General features: G+C 42.7%; 1 protein-coding gene across 1 annotated transcript in view; it reads right to left on the bottom strand.

Moving 5' to 3' along the window:
• Positions 1-16,060, bottom strand: part of C7H10orf90 (chromosome 7 C10orf90 homolog) — a 69,114-nt gene extending 53,054 nt beyond the window's left edge. Inside the window, exon 1 of the mRNA XM_054832711.1 lies at positions 15,853-16,060. Within this exon, the coding sequence (XP_054688686.1) occupies positions 15,853-16,018 (166 nt within the window). The 5' untranslated portion in view covers positions 16,019-16,060. The remainder of the gene's footprint in view (positions 1-15,852) is intronic.
• Positions 16,061-16,504: the final 444 nt, after the last annotated feature.

Raw genomic sequence — 16,504 nt, 5'->3', positions numbered from 1 at the left:
CAAACGGCTTTCATAAGATGTATAGGAAGAGGCAAGCAGAGATGTGAAACTACTGGGTAGATACACACACATTAGAGGGTATTTTTTCTGCACAAAGTGTAATTAAATTGTGAACCTAAATGACCAGAATCAGGATAATGATGTAACTGGATCCTTGCTCTGACCCAGTGTTGCTATTATGTTCTCATCACAGGGCCTCTATAAAAGATGCTGTGGGCATCCTTTAGAAATATTTAGGAAAATAAAACCTTAAGAAATGATGCAGAGGTGGGTTTGGGGTGGTTTTTGTTATTGTTTTGGGGTTGGGGGTGGGATTTGGTTTGTTGGGGGTGGGATTTGGTTTGTTGGGGGTGGGATTTGGTATTTTTTTTTAACAGACCAGATTTTTTTTGCTGATATTCAAAGCCATCATGACAGTAAATTCCGATACAGAGCGAAATGGCATACTGCAAGTATTCATGAACGTGAGCAACTGCAGTGTTCTCCTGTGAGATGACGCATCTAGGAGATTAACGCACCTTTCACGTAAAGACAACCTGCAAGAAAATTCTACCCTTTCCAAGGAGTAAATTGTTCAAGTAACTCCGTTATGCAATTATTTTAGTATGTATAAATTGCAAGAACCACAAGAAAAGAAGTTCATAGCTGCTGTTCTCTCTGATGTATATTTACAGAGGAATTCAATAAATTAACAAAACAGAAACAAGTTTAGAGGTTCCACTTCAAACTTATTTGTGCCTAAAGAACATGCACCGGGCTGAAGAAGAAATCTCTGTCCTAAAATTACTAAGCTGTTTATTGAAAAAGCAAGCAGCACATTCCAGGCTTTTGCCCGTCCCATGCTATGGGAGGATACTCTGGAGAACAAGGTCATAAGTTTCATAGTCTGTATCGCTGTTAGGAAGCAATGACAGATTTATCGTAAAGATTTGTCAGCAACAGCAGGGAGGTCACCGTGCCCCAATACGCAGAAAACGTTCACCTACCTGTAACCCTATTACAGCTGCAGGCTAAACATTTCCTTAGCCAACCCTTTGGCTTGAGAAAACATGTATTTACCTTATAAAGCTGTAATCCTGCATCAACATTCAGCTAATTGGAGGTTTACTGTCATTAATTTAGATAATATACATTCATCTTACAAAACCAGCTTCTAGCAGCTTCCTTAATTTAACCTTTCTTTTAGCCTTCTTTTTTTACTGTCACACAACTAGCAATTCAGTGCTCACAAATGACCTCCCGTGCCACAGTCATGCCATAACAATCAATGGTAGAAAATTCATAAAACAGATTAAATTTTACAGCATTCGCTTTGATGAATTAGTAGAATTTGTTCCCTTTAGTTGCTCAGAGTTAATCTTTGATTTTTAGCTGAGTGCACTGCATTGGAAAGAGTAAACTAGGGACACATCATATTTTTGTTACTTCACATGGCTATAATAGAAATAGAGCCACAGCATTCATTGCAGTAAAGCTGACTTTTGAAGATTTTTGCTTTTTTTCCCTGTTATCTCACTACTTAAAGCAATATATAAGGAGGAACTTCTCTCAATTTGAGATTGCTACACGACACTATAAAGATTATACTTTCCTACCTGGTGTCACACCATGCCAGAATGAAGCAGAGCTGAAGATTGTTTTCCCAAAAAGCTTTAAAGGTGGCAAATGATCCCAAAGTAAAAAATTAACTCCATCACTCCAAATCACATAACATGTTTTGTTCAACATAAAATTATTATTCACCATTTAAATTAAGGATTGCAAGGGAAATTCATTCCGAGCTTTTTCCATTTCCCTCATGCTCACAATTTGGCTAATGAACCAAGAAACCAATTAGTGAAACATCTCAATTTATAGCAGGTTGAGGTAATCTTTAGCCAGGGCACAGTTAAAACTCCTGCACTGTGAAAAGATGACTTCTCATCTTCAGTAACAGCACCGGGGAGTTAATGAACCTTCTTAATACAAAGCATCAGTGATGGCACTATTTGCCCAAAGACAGAGACTTCACCTACCAGAAAGCAGCAGAATCTGGGTGAAATCTCTATGTAAACACAGTATTTTCCTTCTGTTGACATTTTGTGGATCTTGGCGTATTTTGGCACACCGATGCGCAGTCCACGGTGGTGCACGGCAGAGGGTGGATGTCTGTGTGGAGCAACGTGTTTTGGAGAAGCTTCATTTTCATGTAGTAGGTGTCCTCTTGCAGGTACAGTTCCCTCTTACATCCCTCAGTTTTCCATCTGTGGGGTTGTGGTGGAGACTTTCTCCCAGTTTGCAGCCCTACTCACTGGGCGCAGCCACTCTGGCCTACCTGAGCCTGTGCTTTGTGCATGGCCGAGGAGAGGGACTACGATAGTGGCCACTTTCCGGCTTCAGCACTGAGCCAAGGGTGTCCTCTGAGGTGCCCCAGTCCCATGAACCAAGGGAAAAAGTTTCACACTTTAGAGATGTGAAAATCAAGAGGTTTGAGGATTTAAAAGTGGGGGAAGCAGAGGGGACAGTGCTCAAATCAGTTAATGGGCCAATGGGGAGGGCAAATCTCAACTCCCACCTTCTTCCCACATGCTGGGATCCACAGACCAAACCCACTCCATGTCAGGTGCCTCAGCTAGTTTCTCTAATTATAAGTAAATGGCTCGTTAAAGGGCTAAAGAAACAGGAGATGGACTTTAGACCTGAGATGAAAAAGAGTATTTTCCCGGTTCCCAGAACAAACGCATTAGCGAGGCTGGAGGGTGGGCCAGCTAAAACAATAGAGGGTTCGTGGCATACAAGAAAGCACATAAAGGAAGAGGGGAGGCAATCCACTGCTAAAAGGAATTCTTTGTTCCATGGACCACTCATGCATTTCGCACTACAAAAAGTACCTTAATAAAGTACTTTAAAAAATAAGAACCAAGAACTGCAGCCCAGACATGCCCTTCTGCTGCCAACACAGGTGGCACTAGGCTCTGTGACACAGAATATACCCTTGTTTGCTAAACCACAGTTTTCCACGGGGTTTCCACCCTACTGTCACCTGTTTCTTAACATTGCGTTATCACCCTTGGTTAAACTAATTAAAGATATATGTTCTGTACCAGAGAGGCATGTGTTCACAAGCATAAGACATGCATCAATTGCTTCTTCCTCTGTTAAACCATATCAAATCCTTACACGCCTACCTAGGACCCCAAAATATTTCCCATTTCCCAACCTTCCTACCACTTCTCACATACCTCAATCCTCAATACCACCCTTGACATCCAGAAGTCACATCCAATCCCACCTCTTCATGCACCAGCCAGAATGCCTTGCAGCTGATTGGGGTAAGGGTCTCAGAGCAGGAGCTCACCTTAGCTGGAAGAAGGATAGAGTCATAGGGGTACAGCATGGACCTCTACAAGATATGGATTTTTTTTTTTTTGAGGTACTGCCTGTTTGGAGGCATTTATCGCATGCAGTTCGGTTAAGCGCTTCTACAAAGGCATCTGGGAGCAACCCATCCAATATTCTAGTAGCACTATGGTATGCACTTCACAGTTTGGAGGAATTTCATTTCAACAGGAGAGCACTTCCAGGGAGATCCTCTGCTGATACCCTTTCTTGCAATCAGTTTGTGCAAGCCCAGTTGGAAAAAGAGAGATGCAAGAGAAGGAAAGCGCTTACACTGGAAGTGGACCTTGCCTGACACATGCACAATTAAGGAGTCCCAGAATTGGACACAATTCAGAAGTTGTATATAGACAGACTCAGATCACTACAAACATGAAGTGCAAGAAATAATTTGAACTACTCAAACATTATTGAGCTGCAATCAACTAATCACTTAGGAAAAAGACCAAGAGTCATGAACAGCTTAATGTAAACATCTCTTCAGCATGCAATAATAGGCAAAAAGGAAAACAAGTATTAGGCTGCATAAGGAACAGAATGCATTACGGAAAATACAGTAGCACTAAACATGATGTACTGGTATGCTGAAGTACTGTGTCTACTACTGATTCTCGTCTGTAAAATTTTAAGGGGACTTAAGTTGTTTAGGTATATCTGTTATTTTTAGCCTTTCTGTACCAGGTGCTCTTATAGCAAGAATTTGGGAATGGGCAATAAATATGGGAGGCTTTGTTTTTAAATTCAGTGCATCAATAACCACAACTTTGCTGAAAAAATATTTAACTCAATTCAACCAAGAGTTCCTCTGAGGCTTGGGCTCAATTCAATGCTAGGTGGTAGAAGTCAGCCACTTCCTTTTTCCTTAGGATAGTAAAGAAAAAGGAGAATGAACTTGACTTTATTTACAGCAATGCTAATATTATGAGAAGCATGAGACTTGGTAACTGAGTCAGGAGTAGAAGTGGAAGTCTCCTGTGACAGCCTGTAATTGTCAGAGCTCCAGTTAAACTCAGCAGACACAGATTCAAGTAATATTTTTGAATGCCTGGATAGTACCTGTATCAAACCTGGCCTCTGGACCTCTAGAGATTTGCTTCTCAGTGCATTTTGGTGCTTCCATTTTAATACAGCAAATATTAACCAGAAAACCGTATGGGTAATTCTCCACTTCATGCTAAAAATATTTCATCTATAAGTGCATGAAAAATTCCATTCCCTAGCAACTGCGAGATTCCTGCTTGAAATGGTGATGGGAAAGATGGGGCTCCAGGAATGTTAGAGTCAAGCAAGGATTCTGTGGGTGTGAAATTGTTGGCACTTATTTCTGATCACTGGCTGCACATGTTTTTGCTGAACGCGTTCAGATTTACTGTAGAAATTGGCCTGAAGTGTTACCGAATTCTGGGAGCCCTGATTAAAATAAACTGTGTTCAAGATACATGTACTGCAGAGAGACTCTCGAGTCCAGGGAGAGCTCTGCACGAGCAGAAAGTGTCAGACACCAGAACAACAACAAATTAAAGAAATGAATCGTCTCAGGAAATATTATTGCTGGTTTCTGAAAACAAGCTAAAATGCAGTTGCTACCTGAGGAGCACAAAGGGGAAGAGAAACAACATTAAAAGTAATAAAGTGGAATTCGGATGTAAGAGGCAGAGCAGCTCTGAAGATCCAGACAGTAAATGAGCATAGATGATTAAGACGAAGTCATTACACAGTAACCTGCCGTGATCATCTCTCAGCTGGAAGGGTTGGAAGGCAGTCCCAGCTCATGAGAAAACGCCCCTTCCTCACTCTTTCCTTCGCTGCTCCTCACAGACCCAGAACAGGACTTCATTTACCAGCCTGCAAAATGCAGACAGTAGCCCAAGTTTCCTTGCAGCCCGCTGAGCTATTCCTCAGGTTCCTCTCCCCGCTTCTTTCTGACCTTTCTGCTCCCCAAGCTGGACGAGCTCCTGGAAGGAGCCACCGAAACAGCTCTTTCGCTCTTCGCAAGCCTATCAACCCCACATCTTTCCTTGGATGCTTCCCGCGCACATTCGCCATGCGGTTCAGTGAGAATTTCACAGGTAATGACACCATTTTGGAGTCACAGACTTGCCCCAACCAGGCGCCACAGAAGCTGTGGTCCTGCGCCCTTGCAGCCCTTGGACCCTGTGCCAGCCTCACGGGGTGAAAGCAGCCGACACTATGCAAGAGTGGGCCCTTCTCACAGCTCCCCGATGAGCCCTGAGCAAGAAAAGACCCCCTGGTTTTATGGAAGAGGGCTCAGAGACCCATTTACAAGCCCTTTCATCTTTCCACCTGCAAGAGAAAAGGGACCTGCAGTGGTGTTTGGCTCGCACTCTCACATCCTCCTCCCACGTACAATAACCAAGTCAGCCCACAGTTCCCAGAGGAGAGAAGCACATGAAAGCGATTGCTAACAGCTCAGCTGCTGGTGGAAGGCTCTGCGTGCTGCCGAGGGAGGTTTTGGCTTTGGGCAGCGTGGCAACGTCGAAATTGCCATCAACCACACAAAGATGAGTCAAGAGACCAATGCGGATTGCTGGCCAACTTGGTCTCCTGCCTCCTCGGAGGATGCAAAGAGAAGATCAAACCTTATTTAACGATCTCACGTTGCCACTGTGAATGTGGGTATCAAGGAGATGGTATAAGCGTGGCTGTATTAGGGATGACTCCCTGGGCCATGGCTGAATTTTGCACTTAAGGCAAGGCTTCAGCACTTGGGTGAGGAAGGGAAGGTCTTTCTCCCAAACACAAAAGTACTTACCCTTTGAGCACAGAAGCGTCTTTCTGCTATCTTACTTGTAACCTTTACATTAATTTGCCATTCTAAAATGTTTGTAGGTGATATCATGACAGTTTCCCTTTAGAGAGATATATTTTACAGCTAAATTGCTGGTTTGTATTCTGAAATCTCAGCTACAAGGCTTCACAGCATTTGGGGGTCCTGGGGATTAACGTACTACACTTCTGTTTCTCAGACTGCAGTATCTGCCTTTTTTAGTCATCCTGCTATAAGGTGTTTCTCCAAGGAGGTGATTTTCCCTCCTTCTCACCATATCCTTTGCAAGAAACGCATTTTAGTTAGCTAATTAAATATAGCTATATTGTACATCAAATATCAGTAATAATATAAGGCGGTAACGTTATATCTACTGTGAGAACAAGCTGCATAATACATTTTATCTGTAATATATCACTGTGATAACAATTCAAAGCTGCTATGCTTTTAAATCTTTGCTTGGCAGAGCGACTAGCAAGCACCAGGGTCTGGCAAGTAGTTTTCGGGAAAGACGATGCTGTCATGCTGAAGGCAAGGATCCTCCTCCACGCACCTTCCCGAAGGTGATGCAAAGCCCTGACTGCCTATGGAGGAACCCGTGGAGCCACAGCCCAGGCAGCTGCTCTGCTCCTACATCCAGCTTCTACCAGGTTTTTTATCAGCCCTCGACGTTACCGTGCCCATGTGCTGTCCTTCCCCAGGATTCTCCTCCCAGCCATGTTCCCGGTGCTTGTGCGAGGCCGTGTCCTCAGCTTTCTGCTCCTCCTCTGGCTCTCCAGAGTATTAATAACTCTCCTTTTCTGCATTCTACATCAACTGGTATAACATAAAGAAAAACTCCGCTCACTCATGCTTTGTATGTGTATGCTTTGGCTAGCACATGCTTATGCTCACATCAGAAACAGCTGGGGTTTTTTTTCCATCTTGTGGTTTCCTTAATATGAACAATTAAACTTCTATGCTGATTGAATACTAGCGTATCCCAGGAATTCAAGATCTAATCTGACCTGAAACAGCTTATGTTTTTATACATGTTGGTTTGGGGTTTTTTTTCCTCCCGAAGGATTCCAGCATCTGCAATTGCTGCAATCATAGAATGATTAAAACTAAGCCCTTTGTGGAGCAGTCAGTAGAAGGCATGTTGATAACTTGCCTTCACTACCTTTTTCAGTGGAGGAAAAGAGGGAAAGCTTGGCTAAGCACAACGGCTAAATGTCGATAGATAGAGGAAATCTGTGGGATGCTCAGAATGCAGTAAATGTAGCCAATGTTTCTTCTAAAGCCCAGAGAAGTAAATAAAGATATCTTTTGTGAACTAAGTTTGAATTGTTCCAAAAAACATACTCTTTTGGAGCCTGCTAAATCTAATACCTTGTTCATCAAGTTATGATCTCCACCAGATGCATACAGCTCTTGACAAGCTACTCATCTTCTACCACCGATGTCCATAAGTCAGCAAAAATGGTCATGAAAGAATACAAAAAATATTAAGTATCTACAAACAGAGATAGGTTCCTAGAAATTGGCAGTATCCATGGCCAGGTTCACTTGGGCACTGGAGGATGCAAGCACAAGGCTCGCATTCATCTCCATTAATATTTTGAGTCAAAGCTTAAAGAACAGTAAAACAAACTAAGCTGTAAAAGAAAATACATATTAGCATTTAGATTAATAGTTATTATCTCTAATTCCCATCACCAGACAACAGTGAAATACATGATGATGGTTTAAGATTTTTTTTCAAAAAGGTTAAGAGCTCCCTGAATTCAAAGGGCTGGGAAACACTGGTCTGTAAGATAAATAGCGCTGGCCCCGACATGTGCTGCATATCCTCAGTACATCTGGACTCTAGTTAGAATTAAAATTCATATTGCAGTAGCAATTAAAAGACAGAACTAGGTCATGTTGTTCAAGACACTATGCAGGCAAAGAAAGAAAAAAAACCTGAAGCAAGCAGCATTTGCCCTAAAAATTTCAGCATTGAGAAACTCAGAAATACAAGATAAGAAAAAGAGGAGGATACAACAATAAAATAACAGTTTGGGCGATTTAGCTATGCCGTGCTATGCGCGCTCACCTTTTCACCAAGCAAAGGCTGTTACCACTAGGCACTTCTCAGTTTGCATTATGACAACTTCATTTTAAGGAGAGGCAGGGAGCAGGGATGCCGAGCGCTGAACGCTCAGTGGCGCGCTCAGCTCTGGCTCAGCACCGTGCACACCGGCTGGTGCTGCGTGCGTGATGCGTTTCTTTACACCTACATACAGCATTGTTTGCAAGAGTCATTTCTGTGGCTGAAAGATTTTTATAAAAGAAACCATAGCAACCCTCCTAAATCTACTGTGGTTAACAATTTGCAACGTCCATTGTGGTACGCAGCTTTTTCTTTTCTCCCGTTGAGTTCGGTATCTCCGTCCAACTATTTTATTCTGTACGGAAAGGATTGCGCGAGAGATATATCCACAATGCACTCTATGGTATATCGTACTCGGTGTGACAATGCACATTGTATTCTCCACATCCAATTCTAGATGTGGGAAGTGAGAATGAAATCACATTGCTTCAATTCCTTTTTTAAAATTGCGCGGAGGAATTTTGAGCTGTTATCTGCAGGTTAGCGCGGAACCTCACTGCACACTGCTTTTCTGGTTTTGCAATACTGCACAATATCATTAATGAAGGTGAGCACCCGCTTTCAATTTAATGGGTGTCTCATCTTCATCCACTCAGTCACATGAGCAAAAAGATAGTTGAACAAAAATTTTAGCAAAGCGAGAGCCAGTCACGTAGTTGTTGATTAAATCTTACGTTCAGCGTATTTTAGCCTAAAGTAATCTGTTAACAAAAACTGACTACGCAGGAAAAAAGTACCCTCCTTCTGGAATACTTAGTGGGGGAACCTTGTCTGTTAAAGCCTGATATTATTGAAAAAGACAACAAAAAAACCCCCCTTAAATACCCTTCCAAAAGAGCCCTCGCTAGGCACAAGAGCTGCGGGTAGGATTGATTTACACGTACAATCGTCTGGCGGCTGTGAATGTATTTCCTTCATCTACGTGGCTGAAGTGCTGGATGTGAGGAGACCGGGACCAGCACTGCACTGGTGACACGGGGAGGAGAGCGAGCTCCTTCCCACCATCGGGACAGCCGCAGCTGGTGGTTTCAGAAGAGACAGCAGGCAGAAGAGTTGCAGAGTACCCATCCGTGTGCGGCCACGGGCTCTGCCCTCTCCTCCCCATGGGGACTTCAGAGCCAAGCCATGCACGCTATCCCCCCAGACTACCCGCTTCTTGTGTCCGCAACCTCCCAACTTTATTTTACATGTATGCAGCTCTGAGAGACACCAGAAATCTAGATCGATAGAATGATAAAAATAAATGCCATCAACAAAATTCAAACAGATAGATTTGAAACACGACCCCAGGGGCGCTCCACGCTACCCACGAGGACTGAGCTAGTGTTACCTTCTCCTCAGTCTTCTGCTGCTAAAAACCTTATTTTTTTCCAATTTTTTTTCCCCATATGTTTATCCTGGCCTATACTACAGATACAAGGGAAATTGTGCATATATATTCTCTTGACCCAATTCTTCATCTTCCAAAAGACTGCCAAAATAACTGGCAACAGGTAATTTTGTCACGGTTTATTAGATGTTTGTTCTGCACCATTACATCCTCTGCCCCTCACAAAGCCTGCACTGACAGTCTTTGGCCATTAGGAAAGATCTATATAAAAGGCAGCAAAGATACATTTTTAGTTGTTTGTGATACATCCCTATGCAGGACCTTAATTATTAATGGTAACACACCATCAACAAGTCAGGATACAACACTCGGCCAGAGGCTGTGTATGCTTTGTAGGGAGCGGAGGAGAGAGTACGCACGTTCAAAATAGATAGTGGTCATCGCTCTACGCCCGACAGTAGTGTACGCTGAGTTTTCCCAGCGGCTTCTGGTGGACTGTCAGGCGTCAGACAGTGCCACGGGAGGGGGTCGCGAGTGTAATTCGATGTGAGAACAAAACTTTCGGAAATGCGTTGCCAGGAAATAGGAAAACAGCAAAAAATGACAAAGTGGTTGCTACAGAAAAACACCGCAGTATTGTTGAGAGTAATTCACGCAGATCACTTGATTTTGACAGCAACTGTAAAGGTTTTTTTAAGATTCACCCACAACTGAAGGGAATATCTTGCCAGTAATAGATTAACTCTTTTATCAACTCAGGAAACAATTAAAGACTTAGTTGAAAGATAACATATTTCTCTCTGGGGCCACTGATGCCTCAAACCATGGAAATATCAAGCACTTTCCAACAGTTGTTCATTACCGTAACAGTTAGAGGGGGACTCCAGTGTCTAATAATATTCCTAATATTGCTTCTCTGAACATAAGCAAATTATACTAAAAAAAAATTAAAAAAAAATCAAACGGTTTAACCTTTGAAAGCATACCATCATTTACTGCTCATAATGCGAGAGATCATTTTGAGAGACACCACTGTCAACTAATGAATGAAAATGAACACACTCTTCCAGCTAATTGCACTCACAGCACAATACAGCAATGCGAGCTATAGACAAGTCAGTTCTCGAAGGCTGTGAAATAAAAAAGTTTTCAATCGATGTTTTTTACTCATCTACTATAGCTAATTCAGGCCCAGAGGAGATGCTTCATCTGTCAGTCGTGGCTACATGACAAGGCTGTGGCATGGACCCTCAATATACTTTACAGCTTAGATTTCTTCAAATGAAGGTTATAAAACCAGTTGCTTTCTGCCTGTTAGTAATTACTGTTAATGATTAGGTGACAGTTCGGTAGTTGTCATTTAAATATATTAAGGCTGACATTCAGGTTCAGAACTTCCCTTTCTGTAGCTCTGAACGATTTCATCTTCTGCAGTTCAACCGAAAAAGAGTCTGGGGCTCTCTCCTATTGCTCCCTGCCTCCTCTTCTGCTGAAGAAATTAAAACTTCCTTGGACATCACTAGGTGTCACTACTGGGTGCACACAAAAAACCCCACCGGCTCAGGAGCTTGGCTAATCCCTGAACTGATACCCCACTGGGAGGAAGAAACGCACTTTCCCAAAGAACTATGCAATTCAAAACTTGAGGATGAATCTTTTGTGCATGAATTTTACAAGTCATGGGAGTGCGACTGATGTGTTGCACCATCACAGAACCGTGATTAATGCATGTTGCACATCACCGATGGAAATCCGAGATAGGTTTGGGCCTGGGAACACATACATAGGTTTCAATCTAGTGGAGGGTGTCCCTGCCCATGGCAGGGGGTTGGAACTAGATGGGCTTTAAGGTCCCTTTCAACCCAAACCATTCTAGGATTCTATGAGAGTGACTGTCCTCTGCTTACCTCTCCCTCTCTGGAGAGATACAGAGACAGAAATGTCACATGAAACAAGAGCAACGCCATATGAAAGAAGGACACTCTTGAAACACGCCCTGGGGAGGTATCAGCTTGGGGTTGGGCTGGACCACAAAGAGGGTAAGTACCGCTGCTCCTCCAGGCCGGATTTCTCTCAGACACAGAGGGATTTACAGGAAAGGAACACATGGAGAACAAGTAAAAACCTTTATTTTAAGAAGTTCATATGCATTGCAGTTTTATCTGTGCTGTTGTCGTACTTAATATGCATAGTCATACCAGCTCAGCTTTTCCACTTAGAAGCCACTAGGCAGCTACTAATAAGCATATAATTAAGGTAGTTATGTTGGTTTAATCTTTTGTTAAGGTTAAAGACCAAACTGAGTCATCCACAATGTCTTGTGGTTCCCTTCCGCTGGAGACTGTTCCCTGGTCACACATGTGGCACTGCTGTCCCCAAGGTCCTACACGCAACAAACGTGGCAAGTCCCACCACAAGGACACGCGGAACCACGGGACACATCTCCTGCTCCAGGCTCTGCTCCATAGCCAGCGACCACATTGCGCTATGTTGGACTCGATGATCTTAAAGTTTTTTTCCAACCTAAATGATTCCATGTTAGCTGAAGTTTGCTATGTGGCTCTGACCTGGGGGACCAGTAAAGTAAGTGGTTGATGTTCAGGCAGTGCTTGGCTTTCCCAAGGCCACGCTCCCAGCCCTTGCTCAATCTGCACATTGTGCAGGCTGCACACTGGCTTTTCCAGTCTTTCTGCTTTCTCTGCCACAGGCTCCCAGACAGCTGCAAAACAACAGCTAGAAAATTTCCTCTACCTGTACTTTAAAACTTGCCTTTTATTTTGTGTACCACTTGGGCTTAGAACTGGAGGTCGGTACTGTTTCAAATATCTTACTGCAGTTTGACTACCGTTTATACAAGCTTTGCAATGGAAGCCCAAAGTAGGAAACCTCAGCACACTTCCACCTTGATACAGCACAGTCCATGAACTGTAGCAAAGCCACAACACTAAGGCCACAATGCACTGCCTTTGTGTCACCAACCCCAAAGAGCAGCAAAATACATCTTACGCAAAGGAGGGAACGCTGCCAAACCACGAAGAACCTGCTCTTACCATTGCTCGCAGCATGCACAGCCATAGCTTTGCTCTCACAGAGCTTCTAACTGGGAGAAATAGTGGAGACTGCGCATCCCCCTGCCCTCGCTCTTGGGTGGGAGCAAGGAGACACGAGCATCCTCTAATGAAGACAGACATGAGACTGCTGTCAGTGATTACAGAACACACTTCTTACTGTACTCAGTTTGTGTATGAACAAGGAAAAAAGCCCAGGCTGTTCCAAATGGCCACACACATGAATTTTGATACAAAGTGAGCTGAACCATCCTAGAACAGTTTTTTCTGGCCAAATTTTAAAGACTTTTCAATAAATTTGCATGAATAGCTATCTCTAAAACTCATGAAAGGTAGTAAAAATTGAAATGGGCACCTGACCTCTGCCCATTGCCAGGAGGAGATCCTTAAACAAAAATAGCTGCATGCGAGATCTTTTTTTAATAACTCAACAAAGGAGAACGGATGTAGAAAAAAAGTACGCAACTTTCTCAGTTTGGAGAAGTTAATGTGCAACCAATGCTTGTGGGGTTCTCCAGAGATTAGGAACTGACCCTATGGACAGGGGACAGAAAGGGACTTACCTGGAGAGACTTAATGCTCCTGCTGGGACCATGCATGGAGTAAGTGAAAATAAACGCTGCTGCCAAGGGCCACTCCAGTCTCTGCCCTGGCAGCAGCTGCCAGTCTGCCCTTCCAGCCTCTTGGCACTGGTCGTTTTATTGCCTCCAGCACTCTGCTGTCCCTAAAAGCCTCAGCTTTAAACTGTTTCTATACGATATATCTGTGTAAATAGATACTACTAATACAATATACCTCATTTGCAAATACAAAACATCAAAATCTTTGCCATGTGTTGAAGCCGATTAAAGAATAATGAGTTCATTCTTCATATCTCAATGCAACCAACAAAAAGCAAACAGGTACTTAATACCAACTTCACTTAACTGCAAGTTTTATATACCATCTGGAACCGTTATCCATTGCATTTTTACTTCATGGCTATTTTGGCTCCTTCAGGGCGCACACAAGAGAACGTTTCCCCAGAGGAAGCATCTTAACGCGGCAATGACCGCAATGGTGGTAGGGCAACGTTCGTATCCACACTACCGGTGCTGGCATCCAGCACAAACACAGGCTGATGGCTTGCAGAGCACCAGCAACAGTTCATGACTATTTATACTTCTCAAGCCCATTGTACCAAAAGCTTTTCAGTAATTAGTTTTCCCTCATTAACAGATGCGCCGCCTGGGGAAGGGCACACAGGTGCTCCCAAGCCCCGTCCTGGGTTGCAGGGCAGCACTATTTGGTCTTGGAGTGGAAAGCTCAGAATTGCCGAGCTGGGCTGATGAGGAGGGCAACGCAACCGCAACATTTATACGAACGTGTTATGCTCAAGACAGAACTGCAGGTGTTATTCTGGCAAGATCAGAGACCATAACTGCAATAAAAATATTCACAGGACATTACCACAAACCCCATATATTTAAATCAGAAAAATAAACAATATTTATCAAGATCCACTTTTATGGAGACCCAAATGTACTTTATGAGACATCGGGTGTCGTAGTGATTTTTTGCTAAAGTTACATCCTGTCCTGAAAGAAGCAAAGTTTATGTACCTCATGCACCAAAAAGTAATGTATAAATACAGTCAACAGGGTGAGTAGTGCTATTCCACTGCAAGCACATCTCTAATAAAATATGTGGGGTTTGTACCTCCTTACTGACACTTCTAATACATTATTCCATTTCTCTCGTTCATACTTTTAGAAGCAAAATAGACATTTGGTAAAGTCTAGTTTAATATTATCACTAAGGCATTCAAACACATCACTAAAAACTGTGTTGCTAAAATTACATGACGGAAAAAAAGCCCAGGTAAAACAGACACTGTTATCTCCTTGAAAAATATGGGCCTTATGCTACGGCACCTACTGATGCGAGTCCATTGAAACCAACGGGATTACTTACGTGAATGAGGATTACTCCCACGATTAAGGAGTGCAGGATTACATCCATTGTTTGCATATCTCCTGGTATTTACATATCCCTATTCTCACCTCTTGTTTTTGTTTCTAAAAAACACAGGGCCTTTAATTACTGTTAGCACTAGATATCGTTATGCTGTACTTTTATCCCTTCAAAATTTGGCTGTCTTGTGGATGTCAAATAAAATGCTTTTATGATCAAAACAACGAAAATAAAGTAGAAGCAGCAGAATCTGGACTAAGTAATTAAAAACAAAAAAATTAAGAGGAGAGCTTGTTATCCACAATCAAAACTTATTCATGATTCATTTCATATTCATGCTCCTATCCATGGCCTCTGCTCTTGGGAGCTGATTGTTTATATCAATTTTTTAACTGTGCCAAGTCATGAGTTACCCGAGAGTTCTCAGGCAATGCCGATAGTATCACTACTGAAAAGTAACAAAAATCAGGCAAACAAATGAAACAAATATTATAGGTAGGTATACTGATAATGAATAATAAAACAAAAAAATCTTGTGCTTTGCACCTTACAAAGAAGTGGCAAGTCTAGCCTTAGTTCATCACTGCCGTATGCTTTACATACATACAAAATATATCTCCTTCCTATCCTTTACAAAATTGGGTAAGTTACCAACGCTTTTCAACTATTTTATGATACAACAGAATAGTTCATGTATGGTAAGAATGTCATGCAGGTCTCAGTTCCTGTTCCCAGCCCAATCAGAAATGCATTTAACTGGATAAAGAGCAACAACACAAGTTACGCTTACAACAGGGAACCAACAGTTCTTACAAAAAGTAATACACGTACTTTCAGATTCTCCAGTTTGGCACTGAATTACATTAGTCTCAGTTTTGTTTGCAAGAAATCAGACTTGGATCATAAATATATTTTGTTTTAGTAGTGTGCTACAGGGATTTGAAAATTTAAATTATACAAGTTAAGTTAAGAAGGCTTGATTGTAACTTTAGTGTCAGCTCTGTAGATACTGTTTACATGTTTTCTAGAGTTAAAAATGCAGATATTGCATGCCTTTTTAGGCTTCTTTACATCATTTTAAAAGCCAAAAGACCACGGACTATTTTTAGAAAGACAGGTAAAACACTGCACGTTATAGTTACTGCAAACTGAAAAGAGCTTGCAGCAGATTCAGAAAACACCAAAAGTTGCACAAACTTACCGAAGCAACCTGCTTTCTTCCAAGAAGAGTAGTTGATGGTCAAGTACATCTGAGTTACAAAAGACTGTGTTTCCCGGGTCCATTTTGCACAAGGCTTAACCTGAAAATCCACCCGACTGTGTCGAGCGCAGTGGAGGCGCAGAGGTTTTCCCTCTCCAGAAGGCATTTCGGCGCTCCCCGGGGACGCGCGATGGCCCGAGCGCGGCCAGGCCAGCCGCCACTTGTTGCAATGGTAACAGGGAAAGCCAGGATCTGCCTGCTCGGGCTGCGAGAGCGTGAATAATTCATGCCTTCCACCTCCCCGCATTAGCATGCTGCTCAGGCAGCTCCAACGAAGCAATTCGTTTTGTCCTTTGTCTTCAGGAAAAGCTTGCTGGATTAATGAGGGTTATCTGTGATGATAAAACCTGGGCCTGCTGATTTATTTAGTCTGATTGGTTAGAATTTGTGTCCCTAAATGCAGGTTTTACGGCCAGAATATAAATTCGGTTGTGCATCGCCAACCTTAGGCAGGCGTGGGTTGTTTGGCTACGGCAACAATATCCAGCTACAGCACATGAATGTTTCATTTTCTTGACTTAAATATTGTAAGCCGGGCTCTTTGTTTCTGAGTGCTTCTTGAAGAAAGTTAAGAGGAAATCTCCAAGTACGC

The sequence above is a fragment of the Grus americana genome, chromosome 7, assembly GCF_028858705.1.
Source record: "Grus americana isolate bGruAme1 chromosome 7, bGruAme1.mat, whole genome shotgun sequence".
In the NCBI taxonomy this organism is placed as follows: domain Eukaryota; kingdom Metazoa; phylum Chordata; class Aves; order Gruiformes; family Gruidae; genus Grus; species Grus americana.
Note: the sequence above shows the minus strand (reverse complement) of the source record. Positions and strands in the feature narration are given on the sequence as shown.